Below are 17,412 nucleotides of genomic sequence, written 5' to 3' on the forward strand. Positions count from 1 at the left end.
GAATGTGTCTAGCAAAAATGTAAGGATTAAAAAGCAACTAAACCTAATGGTTCATTCAACAAACTCCTATTTAATGTCTGCTGTATGTTCACCAGTCCCTTGTATATTGGGAATACATCGTGAACAAAACAGGTGTCAATCTCTGCTCTCATGGAACATGAGCCTAAGCCCTACCTTCTCCTTGGAACAATTAATGCCTAGACATCTGGTGAATAAGTAAGATTGGACATCCAGGACTCTCTTTGAATGTAGGACCCAAGAAAACTGTAGGAAAGAACTCATTCCAAGGGAAAAAGGAAAAGGGCTCCCAATATTTTCCCAGCTAGTCATCAAAGACATGGTCATCCAAAGGTCAGGATGATGCACATACATCAACCAGAGTGAAGTCCAACAATCAGGTTTGTTTCCTGGCCCCACCCTGACTGCCTCCTTTGACTGACTTATACTGCGAACCCAGAGGGTCTGCAGCTCACCCACCCTTCAGCACATTAACTTCTTGCTGCCGCATTTGAAACAGACTGAGAAATCCTTGGAAGCTTTGAGACAGGCAAGATTCCTATAGGGACGTAGCAAGTGGGCACTTTCTTGACTTTGTCTGTTTTCCAGGGCCTGAAAACAAGAGTGCCGCGTAAAACAAAAATGGGATTGATGCAAATATGCTTCTATTTTCCTGGCGATTAATACTCAGATTTAAATCATACGAATAACTGTAAGTAAAATTTAGCTTCACACTTAAAAACCATGTTAATTTCAGGGATAGAAAGGGTGATCAGACTCTCTGGCTAGTTTATATTTTTCCTTTGTAGACGATAAGCAATCATTATAATTTAAGACCTGACATTTTCAAGCATATATCTAAGTTTCAAAACTATGTTTGCAGATACAGTTTTTACAATAAAAACATTACATTTCATTGACCGTCTATTTGAGAAGTGTCTTCTCACCAATGCACTGAGGAAGTTGGGTCCATAATCCACTTATACAAGTAATTGATTTCTGTCCAACCATTGTGAATCCTTCTCTGCAATTGAACTCCACTGAATCTCCATGGTGATAGGGAGGGTTAGAAGTCTGAACAGCGTAGCCGTAATTAAGTTCTGGTATATCTCCACATGTAGTCTCCACCTCTGTGAAAAGTTCAGAAAAATATGTTTACTTATAAAATATAATTTATGTGTTTCTATAAATATAAAAGGTTGGTTTATTTTAAATATGAATATATTTTATACATTACCAATACAAATAGGCAAGTCTGTCCACTGTCCATCAACACACTGAATTTTATTAACACCCTTCATCAGAAATCTAGGATTGCACACATATTCCACCAAATCGTTGTGTTCATAGTTTTCTTTCTGTGTTTCTTTAACTTTCCCATTAAGGAGTTGAGGAGGTGGAGAACACTGTTTTGTTTGCTCTACAGGAGAAATAATGTGTAAATAATGATCAAATTACCTATTTTACAACTTAAAAAGAATAAAATGGAGAGATTTTTAAAATTAATTTGTATTATTTATAATATACTTTATTATAGCCTTCTTAAGTAATGAAAAAGAAATAGTGCTTAAACTAGAAACATATTTCCCAGTTCTTCTTTCAAAATTTTTACTTTAGAGAGACAGAGAGCACGAGTGGGGGAGATGGGCAGAGAGAGAGAGAGAGAGAGAGAGAGAAAGAGAGAGAGAACTTCAGGAGACTCTATGCTCAGCGTGGAGCCCAACATGGGGCTCGATTCCATGACCCAGGGATCATGACCTGAGATGAAGTGCAGAGTGAAATGCTCAACAATTGAGCCACCGTGGCACCCTAACCCAGTGCTATTACTTACAGTGAGCTAGTATATTGGAAGTATATTGAAACCCAGAAAACATGTTTAAAAATCTAGATATTCTAAAGATGTATGGAAACCAATTCCTCAATATGGTTGTGTAAATTATCTCAATATTCATATTCCACAGCAGTTATCAAAACTGTTTGAAAAAATGCCAGTGTTTGAGGCAAGCATTTTTTTATTAAATCTTTTAATGTTTATTCATTTTTGAGAGACAGAGCATAAGCAGGGGAGAGACAGAGACAGAGGGAGACAGAATCCGACGCAGGCTCCAGCGTTCAAGCTGTTAGCACAGAGCTAGACATGGGCTCGAACTCACAAACAGCGAGATCATGACCTGAGCAGAAGTCTGACGCTTAAGCGACTGAGCCACTCAAGTGCCCCTAGGTAAGCATTTTATCAACAAAATTTAACTTTGATTAAGCCGTACATGTGATTGAATTCCCTGAATTGAGTATAAATTGCTTGAATACTGTTTAGATGACCTAACGAAACCTGAAGTAAGGCCCATGCTATAGTTTCAATATTAATGATGGAAATGTAGGCAAGAAGAAAAGTAACAAACGTGTAAGTCATCGTATATGTATCTATGGATAATGCCACTACATATATCAAGAAACAATTGAAGATTAATTTCTTAGAAAAGAAAATCTGAGATATCTATTACCCAACACATATCCCGGTTTAATGCATTAGATTACAAACACAGAGACTTGAAGCCAACAAAAATTAAGAATGGAAACAAAAAAAGTTAATATCCAAAATCCTAATTCTTGTTTCAGCCACTGGAAGATAAATATTCACCTTTACATGTTGGAAGATTAGGGGACCATCCAAAGTCGTAACACTGAACTGAATCTGGTCCAACTCTTTGAAGTCTTTGTCTGCAGAAGAATTTCAACACATCTCCGACTTTATATTTTTCTTTTTTGGGCTGAGTATTTAAGTTATTTTCTATTTCAGGAATCTTGCATTCTTTTTCTATAAAAAGAGTTAAAATAATTTAGTGAGAATATATAATTAATCATTGCCAAAGTATATTTTATATGTGTCGTATAAAAATGAGGTGCTGGGGACTGCTTATACAGAGGAGCAACAGAAAAATTTACGTTAGGTTTTGTATACCTTCTAAATTCATAAGGGACCCTGAGAATTATTAAGGCATTGAAGAGCAACATAGGTAGGTACCCTGAAAATGTATTTGTAAGGTCAACTTGTTTATACTGGTTCTGATTTTATAACTGACATTTATAAATATAATGTTACATTGTTTTGTACTCTCAAAACATAAAAGTATTCCCTCACATTAAAAAAAAAAACCTTGATGCTACAATTTTAAAGTTGCAGTCAAATAACAATTGGCAGTTTTGTTTAATGTAAATACAACTGGGGAATCAGAACACACACAAGGCATTTCTAACGTGTCTTAAAGAAACCAATAGTCGCGGAGGCGCTTCCCGAGTGTGACGCGTGGACTCCGCCCCCGACCTCGCTGCCGCCTCCCTCGCTCTCTCAGCCCACGGAGCGCAGCCCAGCGTCCGGAGCGGAGGCCGGGGGCAGGGCGACGCGGCCCGGGCGGCGGGCACCGGTCTATTTGGAGGCGGCTGTGTCCGGCCTGTGTGTCCGCCTGTCGCGCTCGCCGCCGCCTGCTCCTATGGGGTCTTTGCAAGGGGCTGAGCCGCAGGCTGCTCATCGTCTTCGACCTGGCCTGGCGGCTGCGCGTCAACTTCCCCTACGTCTACATCGTGGCTTCCATGATGCTCAACGTCCGTCTGCAGGTTCATACTGAGATCCATTCTGCTGACTGGCAAAGGCGTGTCGTCAGGCTACCACACCACAGAACACGCAGCATGAGGGACAGAGTAGGGGCTCTGGGCGGCTACCTCGGGAAGGCGAAGGGGGCAGGGGAGGACTCAGACAAGCTGCGATGTGGCCTTGAAGGAGCACAGGGGGAGCGCGCCCGTGCCCGAATTCCTGGATGCATACGCCCTGCGGTTCAAGTAGATGGAAATTCACAAAATGAGTTATCAACGGAAGTGAAGAATGCTGAGGTCAACCTCTCGCTTCAAAATGGCAACAAAGCGCTTCCATGTTTGAAAGAATCATTAAGAAGTTCAGCTTCCGCAGGGGCCTAAAGCAAGACTGTGGATCTGTCCTGTGCTCCTACAGGAGAGCATCGTGCTGGGGTCTCCTGTGGTGGTGGTGGTGGCTCTGGTGAGGGGCTGGCCGGGAGGAGGGCCCAGGGCCAGCGACAGCACAGAGGATGGTGCCACAAAGGAGAACCTTGGGGGTCAGGACTACCGTGCCTTCAGAAACGGCCAGAAATGGGGATTTCGGAGCAGGAAGCGCCAAATGCTCTTCTAGAAGGGCGAGGCTCTGAGTGGGAAAGGTCTGGCCTGCATCTCCTCCTGTCTACACTGCTCCATGCATGCCCCGAAGCATTCCTGAATGATGAGACAGAATGTGTTTTCCTTGGCCATTCAAAGCCCGCATTTTCAGAGCAAACAGAATCCAAGAAAACGCTTTCACAGGTACAAAGTACCTCAACTGATCCGCAGATAACACTGGGGTTACTGGCTCTGCCAGCTTTGGAAGGAGCAAATCCTGTATGTCATAGTTAAGGTATAAGCAGAACAACAAAAAGAGTGAGACTGATTTTGAAAGCTGTCTTAGAGGGGCGCCTGGGTAGCTCAGTCAGTTAGGCGGCCAACTTCGGCCCAGGTCATGATCTCGGGTTGGAGACCCTCGTTGTGCTCTGTGCTGGCAGCTCGGAGCCTGGAGCCCGCTTCAGGTACTGTGTCTCCCTCTCTCTCTCCCCCTCCTCTGCTTGCTCTCTGTTTCTTTCTCAAATAATAAACATTAAAAAAATAATAATAATAAAAATTTTAAAAAGCTGTCTTAGAATGAGTTCTTTCACACTGAGACTGGATGCCTGTTAACAGGGCAGCAGTGAAGTTCCTGCCTCAGTTGGTGTGATCAAAGGAAGTGGAAGTGAAACTCCTGGGAGGCTGGTTGATGATGGAGGGGATTTTTGAGCATGCTTTAAATGGTGCTCAGAAGACATTCAGTATTGGGCTACCACTTCAAAGAGAGCATTAATATATCCTGTACCAATATCAGGTTAGAACGTGAAGATTTAACAAAATTCTTTATGGATCTTCAGCACTCATTGCCAAGGGCTACTGTCCCAGATACCATCTCCTCAGGCCATCTGCTGGAAGTGGCCACTTGTACAAGTCAGCCTCTCCATAGTTGACAGTTAGCTGTCCCCATTTCTGCATTCTGTAGAATATTTTTGGTCTGCAGAACAATTTGATTTCTTTCCTCACATCCCCTCTCCTTCCACTTGAAACCCAATTTAAATGGAGGCCCCACAGTGAAAGCTGAAATATTAAATGTACTTTTAGTATAATCCTTTCTCACACTGGGAGCCCTACCAGTGTGGCCTGAAATAAAAGCAAGCTTGAGACTTCTCTGCTGCAGCTCAGCTGGGGAGAGATGGATTTAGCGTTTCCCTTACGGGAAGGTTCCAGTTCCTAGGAGTGGAGGTATCTCGTATGCTAACATTTTTAGCGTTTCCCTTACGGGAAGGTTCCAGTTCCTAGGAGTGGAGGTATCTCGTAGGAGTGGAGGTATCTCGTATGCTAACATTTTTTTCTGAGGTAATGCCTCTGGTTGTTGATAACTTTGATAAAGATCACCTGAGAGCATGGAGTTTTTAAGGAGTCCCAAAGAGAGACTTCACCGTTTTCGGGGCTTATTGACTGCCTGTATCCATTTGTGTGCTACAATTACTATGCCATGTGCTGTTTCAGTGTTTTGGGAAAGTGAAAAATTAAAACTTTTTACTTAGCATAATAAATGTCTTATTTTAAGTGCATAAAAAAAGAAACTATTAAAATAGCTTAATTAAACACTGTATTATAAATTATATTAGTAAGGAAATTAAACTAAAAATAAAACAAAATAAAGAACTATGTTCAAGGCCACATAGCGAGGCATATTCTGGGAGTTCTGAACATTTACATAATATACAATTATTATTATTAAACCTATAATTTTTACTATCTATTAAATTGTTGATTATTCTGATTCAAATTAGGAATGTCTAAAATCATCCCTTCAAATTTGTCAAGTCTGTGGCATTTGTGGCATTCGTGACATTCCCGAGTATTATTTAAAAATGCATTTTTTCTTATTTGGAATCCTCCTATCTTGCTAATTCATTTATAAATTAACTGGAATTTGAATATTATAATTATATTTAAAAAAACCAATCCTTTGAGATATTAGAACCTTTGTAAATATTAAAACATTTTATAGATGAGGAAGAGTGAATGAAGCTGCAAGTAAGTGTGGTTGTTGCCCTAAGATACATGTTTAGCCAGCTGATGGGATTGGAATTTGCTAGAACCCCGCCAGGCTGACTCCACTGGACTCACTTAGACTTCCTCATCCTTCAATCATTTTCTTCTCTCCACATCTAGGAGAACATTCACTCCAAAATGTTCTCTTCTCCCAATTCTCTGGGTCCTCCTTTTCCTATCTACTCTGCCATCTATTATCTTCCACGTGACACCTAAACGTTGGAATGCTTCATGGCTCAGTCTTGAGCTCTCTTCTCTTTTTATTCTGTATTCTTTTCCAATTTCATATCCTCATTTATGCGGTAACAATTCCAAATATGTATTTCTTGGCTAGACCCACATAGTCAACTCTGTAGTTTACATATCCAAATTTGATTGTCCATGGGCAGCTCAACCATAATGTGCTCAAGTCAAAAGTTGGGATGTTCCTCCCAAAGCGCTTTCTTCTGTCAGCACCACCTTACAAAAAGGCACTGCCATTTACATGTTTGCTTATGAAAAAAAGGCAGTGAGTCCCTTCATTATTACTCTCTCTTACATCCAATATTTAGTAACATCACCTGTGTTTTCTACCAACAACATAAATTTTGAATGTGTTCTGCTTTGCATCTCATCACCCATCATCCTATCCCAATCCCCATACTTATTCATGCTGCATAAACTCCCGAATCTTCTCCTGCCCACCACAATCACAGCACGTGGGGAAAAAAAAAAAAAAACTTTTCAAAAATCTAAATGATTATATTTCTTCCTTTAAGACTCCTTTGTAGCTTTTTATCAGTCATAAAACTAATCTAAATGCTGATATGCCTGGGAAATAACCTGGGTAATCTTTTCTTTGCCTCCTATCCAGGCTTAGTTCATAAAATTCTCCCACATCTTAAGTAGAATCTGCTCACCCTGATATTTCTCAAATATTGTTTTGTTATCAAAGTTTTGCACAGACTGTTCCCTTGGTGTGGAACATCCTATAGCCACTCAAATTTTCCACAGATTCAAGTCCTACTCCTAATCCTGGAAAATAGTGGATTAGCAAACATGAAAGAGATTCATAGAATAGTCCACAGAACTTGTCCAAGTCAGAAAATAAAGAGCTTCTCTCAGGGCCTGCAGAAATTAACACTCAAGGCAGAAGGTGTGAAAGCAGAAACTCAGGAGCAAAATAGCTGAGGAAATTGTCAGAAACTATAATTTGGTTTTCTTATATCACACACTAAAAGAACCCAGTTTTAAATAATATGAAAACTTGCATTTAGAATAACAACACAATTATTCTTTGTTTACAAACATACCATGTATATGGGCCATAGGAAACACTGTGTTATTGTCTTTGGGCTTTCAAACACCCTCTTCTCCCAGTTTACATTAAATCAGAAGAAGACACCTTGATTTTAATCATACTCCTTAAAAATGACTTCAAATAATGCAAGTTTGTTCAAAATGGAAATCTACTTTTTTTTTTAACAGTTTTATTTGTTTTTGAGAGAGAGAGAGACAGAGTGTGAGTGGGAGGGGTGGAGAGAGAGAGTGAGACACAGAATCTGAAGCAGGCTTCAGGCTCTGAACTGTCAGCATAGAGCCCCACATGGGGCTTAAACCCGAGAACTGTGAGATCATGACCTGAGCCAAAATCTGAGGTTCAACCCACTGAGCCACCCAGGTGCCTCCAAAATGACTTTAAATAATGCAAATTTGTTCAAATTGGGATATCTTAAACACGTTTTGTTAATTTTGTTAATCCTGAAATAAAATACCTGGAAAAATGGTACTTACCATAACATATTGGTTTATGAGACCAACCATCGTTACCACACACTATTGAACCTGCGCGCCCATCTTGGCTTTCGTATCCATCGTGGCATTCATAGTCCAACTTGTCATTGAGTTTAAACCACGTGACATTGCTTTTGGCTTTGGCATTCTCAAATGCTGGCATGTCACAAGATTCTAATGCATAACAGAATTGAAGATTTCAATTCTAATATTATTTAATGGACGATGTAATTAAGTCTCATCCCAAGGAAGTAAAAAAAGCTTTATCAATTAGTATGTGCTAGTAAATTCAGTATTATATTAAAATAATCTAAGAATACAAGTGATAAATCATTGCCCTGAAAGTTACTCAAAATGAAAAACCATGTTTCTACATAGCAGTTTCCTTATTGCTTAAATATTCAGGAAGTTTGTCAAAGAACACTTTCCTCTGTCAATTATAATTTTGTGTTTATGCCATGCTTATAATAAAATAGGGTACTACAGATGCATCATACTTTTTCTAGCAAAACAGAATATGTTTTGTGACTTAAAACGCCAAACTCATTAGCAGTGTGGCAAGTATGCCAGAGAAAAATGGATTAGTTGAATAGGATTGGTTTTCAAAAATGCAAGTTAATTTATAAACATTCTATAAAACTCTACTTTAAGACATAATAGTTTCTAAAACTCACATGCTCATTTTCTTTCCCAAATATTTTCCTAAAGGCTGTATATTCTTCTAAACTTACCAAGATTTAATGGAGCGATGACTCTAATTTTTATAATTAGTTATAAGAAAGTAAAATGTTAAAAGTTTCAATTATTGCTAATAGGATGGTGATATTTAAATAATTCTATACTGTGTTATGTAACCAGCTACCTTAAAGCTTTAAAAAACAAAGCAAAACTGTACCAGTGAAAAGAGACAGAGAGAGAGAGAGAGAGAGAGACAGAGAGAGAGACAGAGAGAGAGACAGAGAGAGATTCTCTTCCATAATAAGTGTTATAATAATGGATAGCTAATTACAATTTAGTGTAAAATGAGTTTGATATGGGAGCCACTTTTATCATTTTTTTCTGTAGCTAGTGCTCATAGTAACCAAGGAAATTGGAAAAAAAAATAAGGAAATGGAAACAGTAGAAATGGATATTCAAATATCCACTTCACTTAAAGTGAATATGCTAAATATCAGTTCAAAAATATCACTGCGTAGCTTTGGAGTATAAGATAAACTGAGGAAACTGTTCATAGAAAAATCTTCATAAACATCTAGGGACAGTGAAATCTTTCAACACAGCTGAATTTGGTGCTATCTAGAAGCATTTCTGTCTCTACTAATTAGATGTTTATGATTTTCTAAGGGAGCTGTTTTAGAAGTGGACTTACCCTGGATTGTCGAACATAAATTCTACAGGTTCAATTAAAATTCTACACTATGGACCCAGATCTTCGCTTACAAACATAATATTATGTCTAGCAACAAAGATTCTGACATCGAAACCTTATCACCTAAAAACAGGAAAAATAGGCACAAAGGTTGGTGTCAGCCAGAAGAAATAAATGAGTTTCCAGACTACACATAAGGCTCCCTAACCAGTTTCCAAATCACAGGATTTAAAAGAAAAAAACTTTTAAGTTGTATTTATTTTCAAAGGAGAGAGAGACAGAGCATGAGCAGGGGAGGGGCAGAAAGAGGGGGAGACACAGAATCTGAAGCAGGCTCCAGGCTCTGGGCTGTCAGCACACAGCCCGATGCAGGGCTCGAACTCACAAGCTGTGAGATCATGACCTGAGCCAAAGTCGGATGCCCAACTGACTGAGCCACCCAGGTGCCCCCACAGGATGTTTTAAAGTGGAAAAAAATGTAAACTGAAAGATGTCCTGGTATTACACTCTATAAGTGATTAGTCTTAACCGGCAAAAAATTAATCCTTTTTCATTTATCTTTTCAAATGGGAATCACGTCAGCCCCTCCCCCTAAAAAAGAATTAACTTAAACTTTTGTTCAATGGTCATCAGGATAATAAATATGAACATTATAAATTACTCACTAATACATGTGGGTTGAGGTGACCATCCACTTTTCAGACATGTAACCGATCCTGAAGTTTTACCATCTGGTGTTACATATCCTGGTTTACATTGATACTGTGTTTCTTTATTTAAGTAATATGTAAGTTCATATTGAGAAAAAAATCCATTTTCAATTGTTATCTCTGATTTTGAACATGTTTCTGAAAGGCAGAAAGTATAAGGAAAAGATAATCATATAAATAAACATTTTTATAAAGACTTAACACTATAAAAATGAGTCATTTATAAATAAATGAAAACCTAGAAAAATCTGAATCATCCAAATTCCTGGAATGCAAAAATTAGCTACAAAGATACTAAATCAAAATAATTCATTAAATTTTGCTTGGAATGAAGCAAGATTTAAAATACCCAGAATCCCTTCTAGGAAATTATGATGAATCTGTTTGTCTAATGGATCTGGAATCCTACAGTGTGTCAGAGGTGTACCGGCAATGGGTCCTTTCCAGGCACTTAAGCAGGATCTCTTAAGCAACCCCAGCATTTGGTTAATTAATTGGGGTGTCTGAGATCAGGAGACGATCTCAGAGAATCTGCCGCCATAGCTACCACAATTCTGAGAATTTGAAATGTTTGTCACCATATTTGGGTGCTTAAAACCACATGGATACATGGAGTTCAGTAAGTATGACAGAGATCAACACATTCATTCATGTTCTAAGACCAATATGATGATTCCTCAAATTATGTGTAACTTGGCTTGAAACAATAAAACAAGACTTCTGTCATATACAGGGCTTCACAAAGTTCAGCATTATTTATTTATTTATTTATTTATTTATTTATTTTAATTTTTTTTTTTTTAAATTTTTTTTTTCAACATTTATTTATTTTTTTGGGAGAGAGAGAGACAGAGCATGAACGGGGGAGGGGCAGAGAGAGAGGGAGACACAGAATCGGAAACAGGCTCCAGGCTCTGAGCCATCAGCCCAGAGCCTGACGCGGGGCTCGAACTCACGGACCGCGAGATCGTGACCTGGCTGAAGTCGGACGCTTAACCGACTGAGCCACCCAGGCGCCCCTCAGCATTATTTATTAAATAACCCATGGATAAAGAAGAAATCAAAAGAGAAAATATGAGCTACATATTTTTTCATCATTAGTAATTTTTTTCCTTCACTTGGGGTGCGTAGTACACTGGAAATGGGACACTTGGAATATTAAATACTCAGGATAAGGACTAATGTATATAATCTTCTTATATTTTTTATTTATTTTTTATTTTTTTTACTTTTTTTTACTGGTTTTTTTTTTACATTTATTTATTATTTATTTTCAATATATGAAATTTATTGTCAAATTGGTTTCCATACAACACCCAGTACTCATCCCAAAAGGTGCCCTCTTCAATACCCATCACCCACCCTCCCTTCCCTCCCACCCCCCATCAACCCTCAGTTTGTTCTCAGTTTTTAAGAGTCTCATATGCTTTGGCTCTCTCCCACTCTAACCTCTTTTTTTTGTTTTTCCTTCCCCTCCCCCATGGGTTTCTGTTAAGTTCCTCAGGATCCACATAAGAGTGAAAACATATGGTATCTGTCTTTCTCTGTATGGCTTATTTCACTTAGCATCACACTCTCCAGTTCCATCCACATTGCTATAAAGGGCCATATTTCATTCTTTCTCATTGCCACGTAGTACTCCATTGTGTATATAAACCACAATTTCTTTATCCATTCATCAGTTGATAGACATTTAGGCTCTTTCCATAATTTGGCTATTGTTGAGAGTGCTGCTATAAACATTGGGGTACAAGTGCCCCTATGCATCAGTACTCCTGTATCCCTTGGGTAAATTCCTAGCAGTGCTACTGCTGGGTCATAGGGTAGGTCTATTTTTAATTTTTTGAGGAACCTCCACACTGTTTTCCAGAGTGGCTGCACCAATTTGCATTCCCACCACCAGTGCAAGAGGGTTTCCGTTTCTCCACATCCTCTCCAGCTATAGTCTCCTGATTTGTTCATTTTGGTCACTCTGACTGGCGTGAGGTGATATCTGAGTGTGGTTTTGATTTGTATTTCCCTGATGAGGAGCGACGTTGAGCATCTTTTCATGTGCGTGTTGGCCATCCGGATGTCTTCTTTAGAGAAGTGTCTATTCATGTTTTCTGCCCATTTCTTCAGTGGGTTATTTGTTTTTCGGGTGTGGAGTTTGGTGAGCTCTTTATAGATTTTGGATACTAGCCCTTTGTCTCATATGTCATTTGCAAATATCTTTTCCCATTCCGTCGGTTGCCTTTTAGTTTTGTTGGTTGTTTCCTTCACTGGGGCCACAGTCAGACTGGTGTGTACCTTTTCTTCCCGTCTCCTAGGGGCGGGATTCACTGTGGGGTGGCGTGGCCCGTCTGGGCTACTTGCACACTGCCAGGCTTGTGGTGCTGGGGATCTGGCATATTAGCTGGGGTGGATCAGCAAGGTGTACAGGGGCAGGAGGGGCAGGCTCAGTTCGCTTATCCTTTGGCGATCCGCTTCGGGAGGGGCCCTGCGGCACCTGGAGGGAGTCAGACCCGCCGCTGGAGGGATGGATCCACAGAAGCACAGCGTTGGGTGTTTGCCTATAATCTTTTTTTAAAAAAAGACATTACATCTTTTAAATGGAATAAGAAAAACATTTTAAATAAAATTTTGTGAGATGATACTAAAGTAGTCTGAGAGGGAAGATTACTATTATATACATACAATAGAAAAGAATAAAGAATGAATATCGACGATCACAAAATGAAAGCAAACAAAACCCACATACACAGAATTTGAAAAAACAGAATAGTGTTAGTAAGATCATGGAATAGGGTGTTTTCTTATTCTCTATTTCCGCTCTAATGTTTATTATTTCCTCCCTTCTAAATTTGGGCTTAGTTTGTTCTTTTGCTAGTTCCTTGAAGTATAAAGTTAGGTTGTCAATATACAATCTGCTACTTTAAGCTAAATTTTTTTATGTTTATTTATTTTGAGAGAGAGCTTGCCCGCGTGTATGCACAGGTGTGCGCGCGCACACACCACACACACACACACACACACACACACACACACACACACGCAAGTGGGGGAGGGGTAGCCAGAGAGGGAGAGAGAATCCCAAGGAGACTCTGTACTGGCAGCACGGAGCCCTACTGTGAGGTCCAATCTCATGAACTGAACCGTGAGATCATCACTTGAGCTGAAATCAAGAGGTGGATACTTAACTTGACTGAGCCACCCGGCACCTTAATCTTCATTTTAATGTAAGCATTTATCACTAAAAACTTCCCTCTTTGCATTGCTTTTGGAGCATCTCTGAATTTTGTTACATTGTTTCTGTTTTCATTTGTCTCAAGATATTTTTAAAAATTCTCTCGCACTTTCCTCTTTGACCCGATTGTTACTTGAGTGTGCGTTTTCTTTGTACGTATTTGTGAATTTTCCCATTCTTTCCCCAGTTACTGTTTTCTAAATTTACCCCATTGTGACTGAAAATGATACTGCATAGAATCTTTCATGTGCAGTAGAATGTACTCTTCCACTGTTGGGTGTAAAATTCCATGTATATCTATTAGGTCCATAAAATGTTTATATTGTTGTTCAAATCTATAGATTCTTCCTTGAATTTCTGTCTGTGTATTCTATTTATTATTCCAAGTGAGGTGCTGAAGTCTCCTAAGATTATTGCATTGCTGTTAATTTCTCCTCTTCAGATCTGTCAATATTTGCTTTATATATTTAGGAATTCCAATGTTGGTTCCACATATGTTGAAAATCATTACCATCTTTCTGCTGAATGGATTCTTTATTATTATATAATGATCTTCTTTGTCACTAGAGACAGTTTTGACAGAAAGTCAATTTTTTTTTCTGATAGAAATATAGCCACTCTATTATTCTTTGGTTGCCATTTGTATGAAAATCTTTTTCCATTCCTTCACTTTAGCTTACTGTGTCTTTATCTATCTATCTATCTATTTATTAAATATAATTTATTGTCAAGTTAGCTAACATAGTGTATACAGTGTTCTCTTGGTTTAGGGGATAGATTCCCGTGATTCATTGCTTACATACAACACCCAGGGGTCCACCCAACAAGTGCTCTCCTCAATGCCCATCACCCATTTTTCTCCCTCCCTTGCCACCTCCCCACCATCAACTCTCAGTTTGTTCTCCGTATTTAAGAGTCTCTTATGGGTTTGCCTCCCTCTCTGTTCAAAACTACTTTTTCTCCTTCCCTTCCCCCATGGTCTTCTGTTAAGTTTCTCAAGTTCCATATATGAGTGAAAACATATGGTATCTATCTTCCTCTGACCGAATTATATCACTTAGCATAATACCCTCCAGTTCTATCCACATTGTTGCAAATGGCATGATTTTATTTTTTCCATTGCTAAGTAGTATTTCATTGTATGTATAAACCACTATTCTTATCTATTCATCATTATCTAAATGTCCAGCTGATGGACATTTAGGCTCTTTCCATGATTTGGCTATCATTGAAAGTGCTGCTATAAACATTAGGGTATACGTGCCCTTTTGCAGCACTCCTGTATCCTTTGGATAAATTCCTAGTAGTGCTATCATTGGGTTATAGGGAAGTTCTATTACTAATTTTTTGAGGAACCTCCACACTGTTTTGCAGAGTGGCTGTACCAGCTTGCATTCCCACTAACAGTGCAAGAGGGTTTCCATTTTTTCCACATCCTTGCCAACATCCTTGCCAACTCTGTTTCTTGAGTTGTTAATTTTAGCCACTCTGACCTGTGTGAGGTGGTAACCCCATGTGGTTTTGATTTGTATTTCCCTGATGATGAGTGATGTTGAACATCTTTTCATGTGTCTGTTGGCCATCTGGATGTCTCCTTTGGAAAAGTGTCTATTCATGTCTTCTGCCCATTTCTCCACTGGATTATTTGTTTTTCAGGTGTTGAGTTTATAAGTTCTTTATAGATATTGGATACTAACCCTTTATCCAATATGTCATTTGCAAATATCTTCTCCCATTCTGTCAGGTGCCTTTTAGTTTTGTTGATTATTTCCTTTGCAATGCAGAAGCTTTTTATCTTGATGAAGTCCTAGTAGTTCATTTTTGCTTTTATTTACCTTGCCTTCGGAGACGTGTCAAGTAAGAAGTTGCTGTGGCTGGGGTCAAAGAGGTTGTTGCCTTTTTCTCCTCTAGCGTTTTGATGGTCTCCTGTCTCACATTTAGGCCTTTCATCCATTTGAGTTTATTTTTGTGTAATCAGGAACACATCAGGGTTGTCCACTCTCACCGCTATTGTTTAACATAGTGTTGGAAGTCCTAGTCTTAGCAATCAGACAACAAAATGAAATAAAAGGCATTCAAATTGACAAAGAAGAAGTCAAACTTTCACTTTTTGCAGATGACATGATACTCTACATGGAAAACCTGAAAGACTCCACCAAAAAGCTGCTATAACTGACACATGAATTCAGCAAACTCACAGGATACATATCAATGTACAGAAATCAGTTGCATTTCTATATACCAATAATGAAGCAACAGAAAGAGAAATCAAGAAATCGATCCCATTTACAACTGTACCAAGAACTATAAAATAAGCTAGGAAAAAACCTAACCAAAGATGTAAAAGATCTGTATGCTGAAAACTATAGAAAACTCATGAAAGAAAACTGTAGAAAACTCATGAAAGAAAGAAATGTGGAGAAGACACAAAGAAATGGAAAAATATTCCATGCTCATGGACTGGAAGAACAAATATTGTTAAAACATGAATACTACCCAAAGCAATCTGCACATTCAGTGCAATTACAATCAAAATTGCACCAGCATTCTTCTCAGAGCAAGAACAAACAATCCTAAAATTTGTATGGATCCACAAAAAACTCCGATTAGCCAAAGTAATGTTGAAAAAGAAAACAAAGCAGGAGGCATCAAAATCCTGGACTGTAGCATCTACTACAAAGTCGTAATCATCAAGACTGTATGGTATTGGCACAAAAAGAGACATTTAGGTCAATGGAATAGAATACAGAACCCAGCAATGGACCCACAAATGTATGGCCAACTAACCTTTGACAGAGCAGGAAAGAGTATCTGATAGAAAGAAGACAGTCTCTTTAGCAAATGGTGCTGGGAGAACTGGACAGTGACATGAAGAAGAATGAAACTGGACCACTTTCTTACAACATACCCAAAAATAAAGCCTATTGTGTCTTTAAATTGAAAGCGAGTTCTTCATTATTTTAAGTCATTCAGGTATTTTATTTCTTTTAATAGGTAAATTTAAACAATTTATATTTAAAGAAATTATTGATAGGTGAACACTTACTATTGACATGTGGCTGTCTTCTATTTTGTAGTTGTTTTTTTAATATCTTTCTCTTTTTTTTATAAATTTTTTTTTCAACATTTATTTATTTTTGGGACAGAGAGAGACAGAGCATGAACGGGGGAGGGGCAGAGAGAGAGGGAGACACAGATTGGAAACAGGCTCCAGGCTCCGAGCCATCAGCCCAGAGCCCGACGCGGGGCTCGAACTCACGGACCGCGAGATCGTGACCTGGCTGAAGTCGGACGCTTAACCGACTGCGTCACCCAGGCGCCCCAAGAATTTTTTTTATCTTATGAAGGCTTACACCCTTGGAACAGCATCTCCTCACTTCCCCCATCTGCACCCACCACTGGTAACTACCATTCTACACTCTGCCTCTATGCATTTGATGTTTTCTTTTTTGATTTCATACATTAGTTTTATCAAGAAGTATTTTCAAGTAGTTTTATCAAGAAGTATTTATCAAGGCTTATTATACTTAATATATTGTTCTCTAGGGTCAACCATATTGTTGTGAATAGCAAGACTTTCTTTTTTCTCATGGTTGAATAATATTCCATTGTACATATCATGTCATTCATCCATCAGTGGACACTTAGGTTGTTCTGTATGTTGGTTATTATGATAAAGCTAAAATGAAATTGAGGATGCAGATATTTCTTCAAGATGCTGATTTCATTTCTTTCAGATAAATACCCAGAAATGGAATGGCTGGATCATACGGTAGTTCTTTTAACTTTCTTCATGTACTGTTTTCCATATGCCTATAACAAATTACATTATCACCCAAAGTATACAAGTGTTCCCTTTACTCCACATTCTCACCAACACTTGTTATGTCTTGTCTTTTTGATAAAAGACATTTTACCAGGTATAAGGTAATATTTCATTGTGGTTTTCATTTTCATATGCCTGATGATTAGTGATTTTGAGTACCAATTGGCCAATTGTATGTATTCTTCAGAATAATGTCTACTGAGATCTTTGTCCATTTTTAATTGGATTGGATATTTTACTATTAAGTTGTATAAGTTGTAGAATATATATGTATAATCTATGTAAAATACATACAAAGTGTGTGTGTGTG

At 38.5% G+C, this 17,412-nt stretch overlaps 2 protein-coding genes across 3 annotated transcripts in view; one reads left to right on the plus strand and one right to left on the minus strand.

Annotated features, from left to right (window-relative positions):
• Positions 1-17,412, minus strand: part of LOC122476088 (complement factor H-like) — a 98,248-nt gene that overhangs the window by 16,317 nt on the left and 64,519 nt on the right. For both annotated transcript variants that reach the window (XM_043568362.1, XM_043568363.1), the window contains 5 exons: positions 10,006-10,188; positions 7,972-8,145; positions 2,636-2,812; positions 1,235-1,417; positions 945-1,127 (listed from right to left, as the gene is read on the minus strand). In XM_043568362.1, the coding sequence (XP_043424297.1) occupies positions 945-1,127; positions 1,235-1,417; positions 2,636-2,812; positions 7,972-8,145; positions 10,006-10,188 (900 nt within the window). The remainder of the gene's footprint in view (positions 1-944; positions 1,128-1,234; positions 1,418-2,635; positions 2,813-7,971; positions 8,146-10,005; positions 10,189-17,412) is intronic.
• On the plus strand, positions 3,527-4,564 carry FAM220A (family with sequence similarity 220 member A). Its single transcript, XM_043568374.1, is given in 3 exon segments — positions 3,527-4,038; positions 4,040-4,082; positions 4,085-4,564. Coding segments are annotated over 3 exon segments (864 nt in total). The 5' UTR covers positions 3,527-3,585; the 3' UTR covers positions 4,453-4,564.

Source organism: Prionailurus bengalensis, chromosome E4, assembly GCF_016509475.1.
Source record: "Prionailurus bengalensis isolate Pbe53 chromosome E4, Fcat_Pben_1.1_paternal_pri, whole genome shotgun sequence".
Classification (NCBI taxonomy): domain Eukaryota; kingdom Metazoa; phylum Chordata; class Mammalia; order Carnivora; family Felidae; genus Prionailurus; species Prionailurus bengalensis.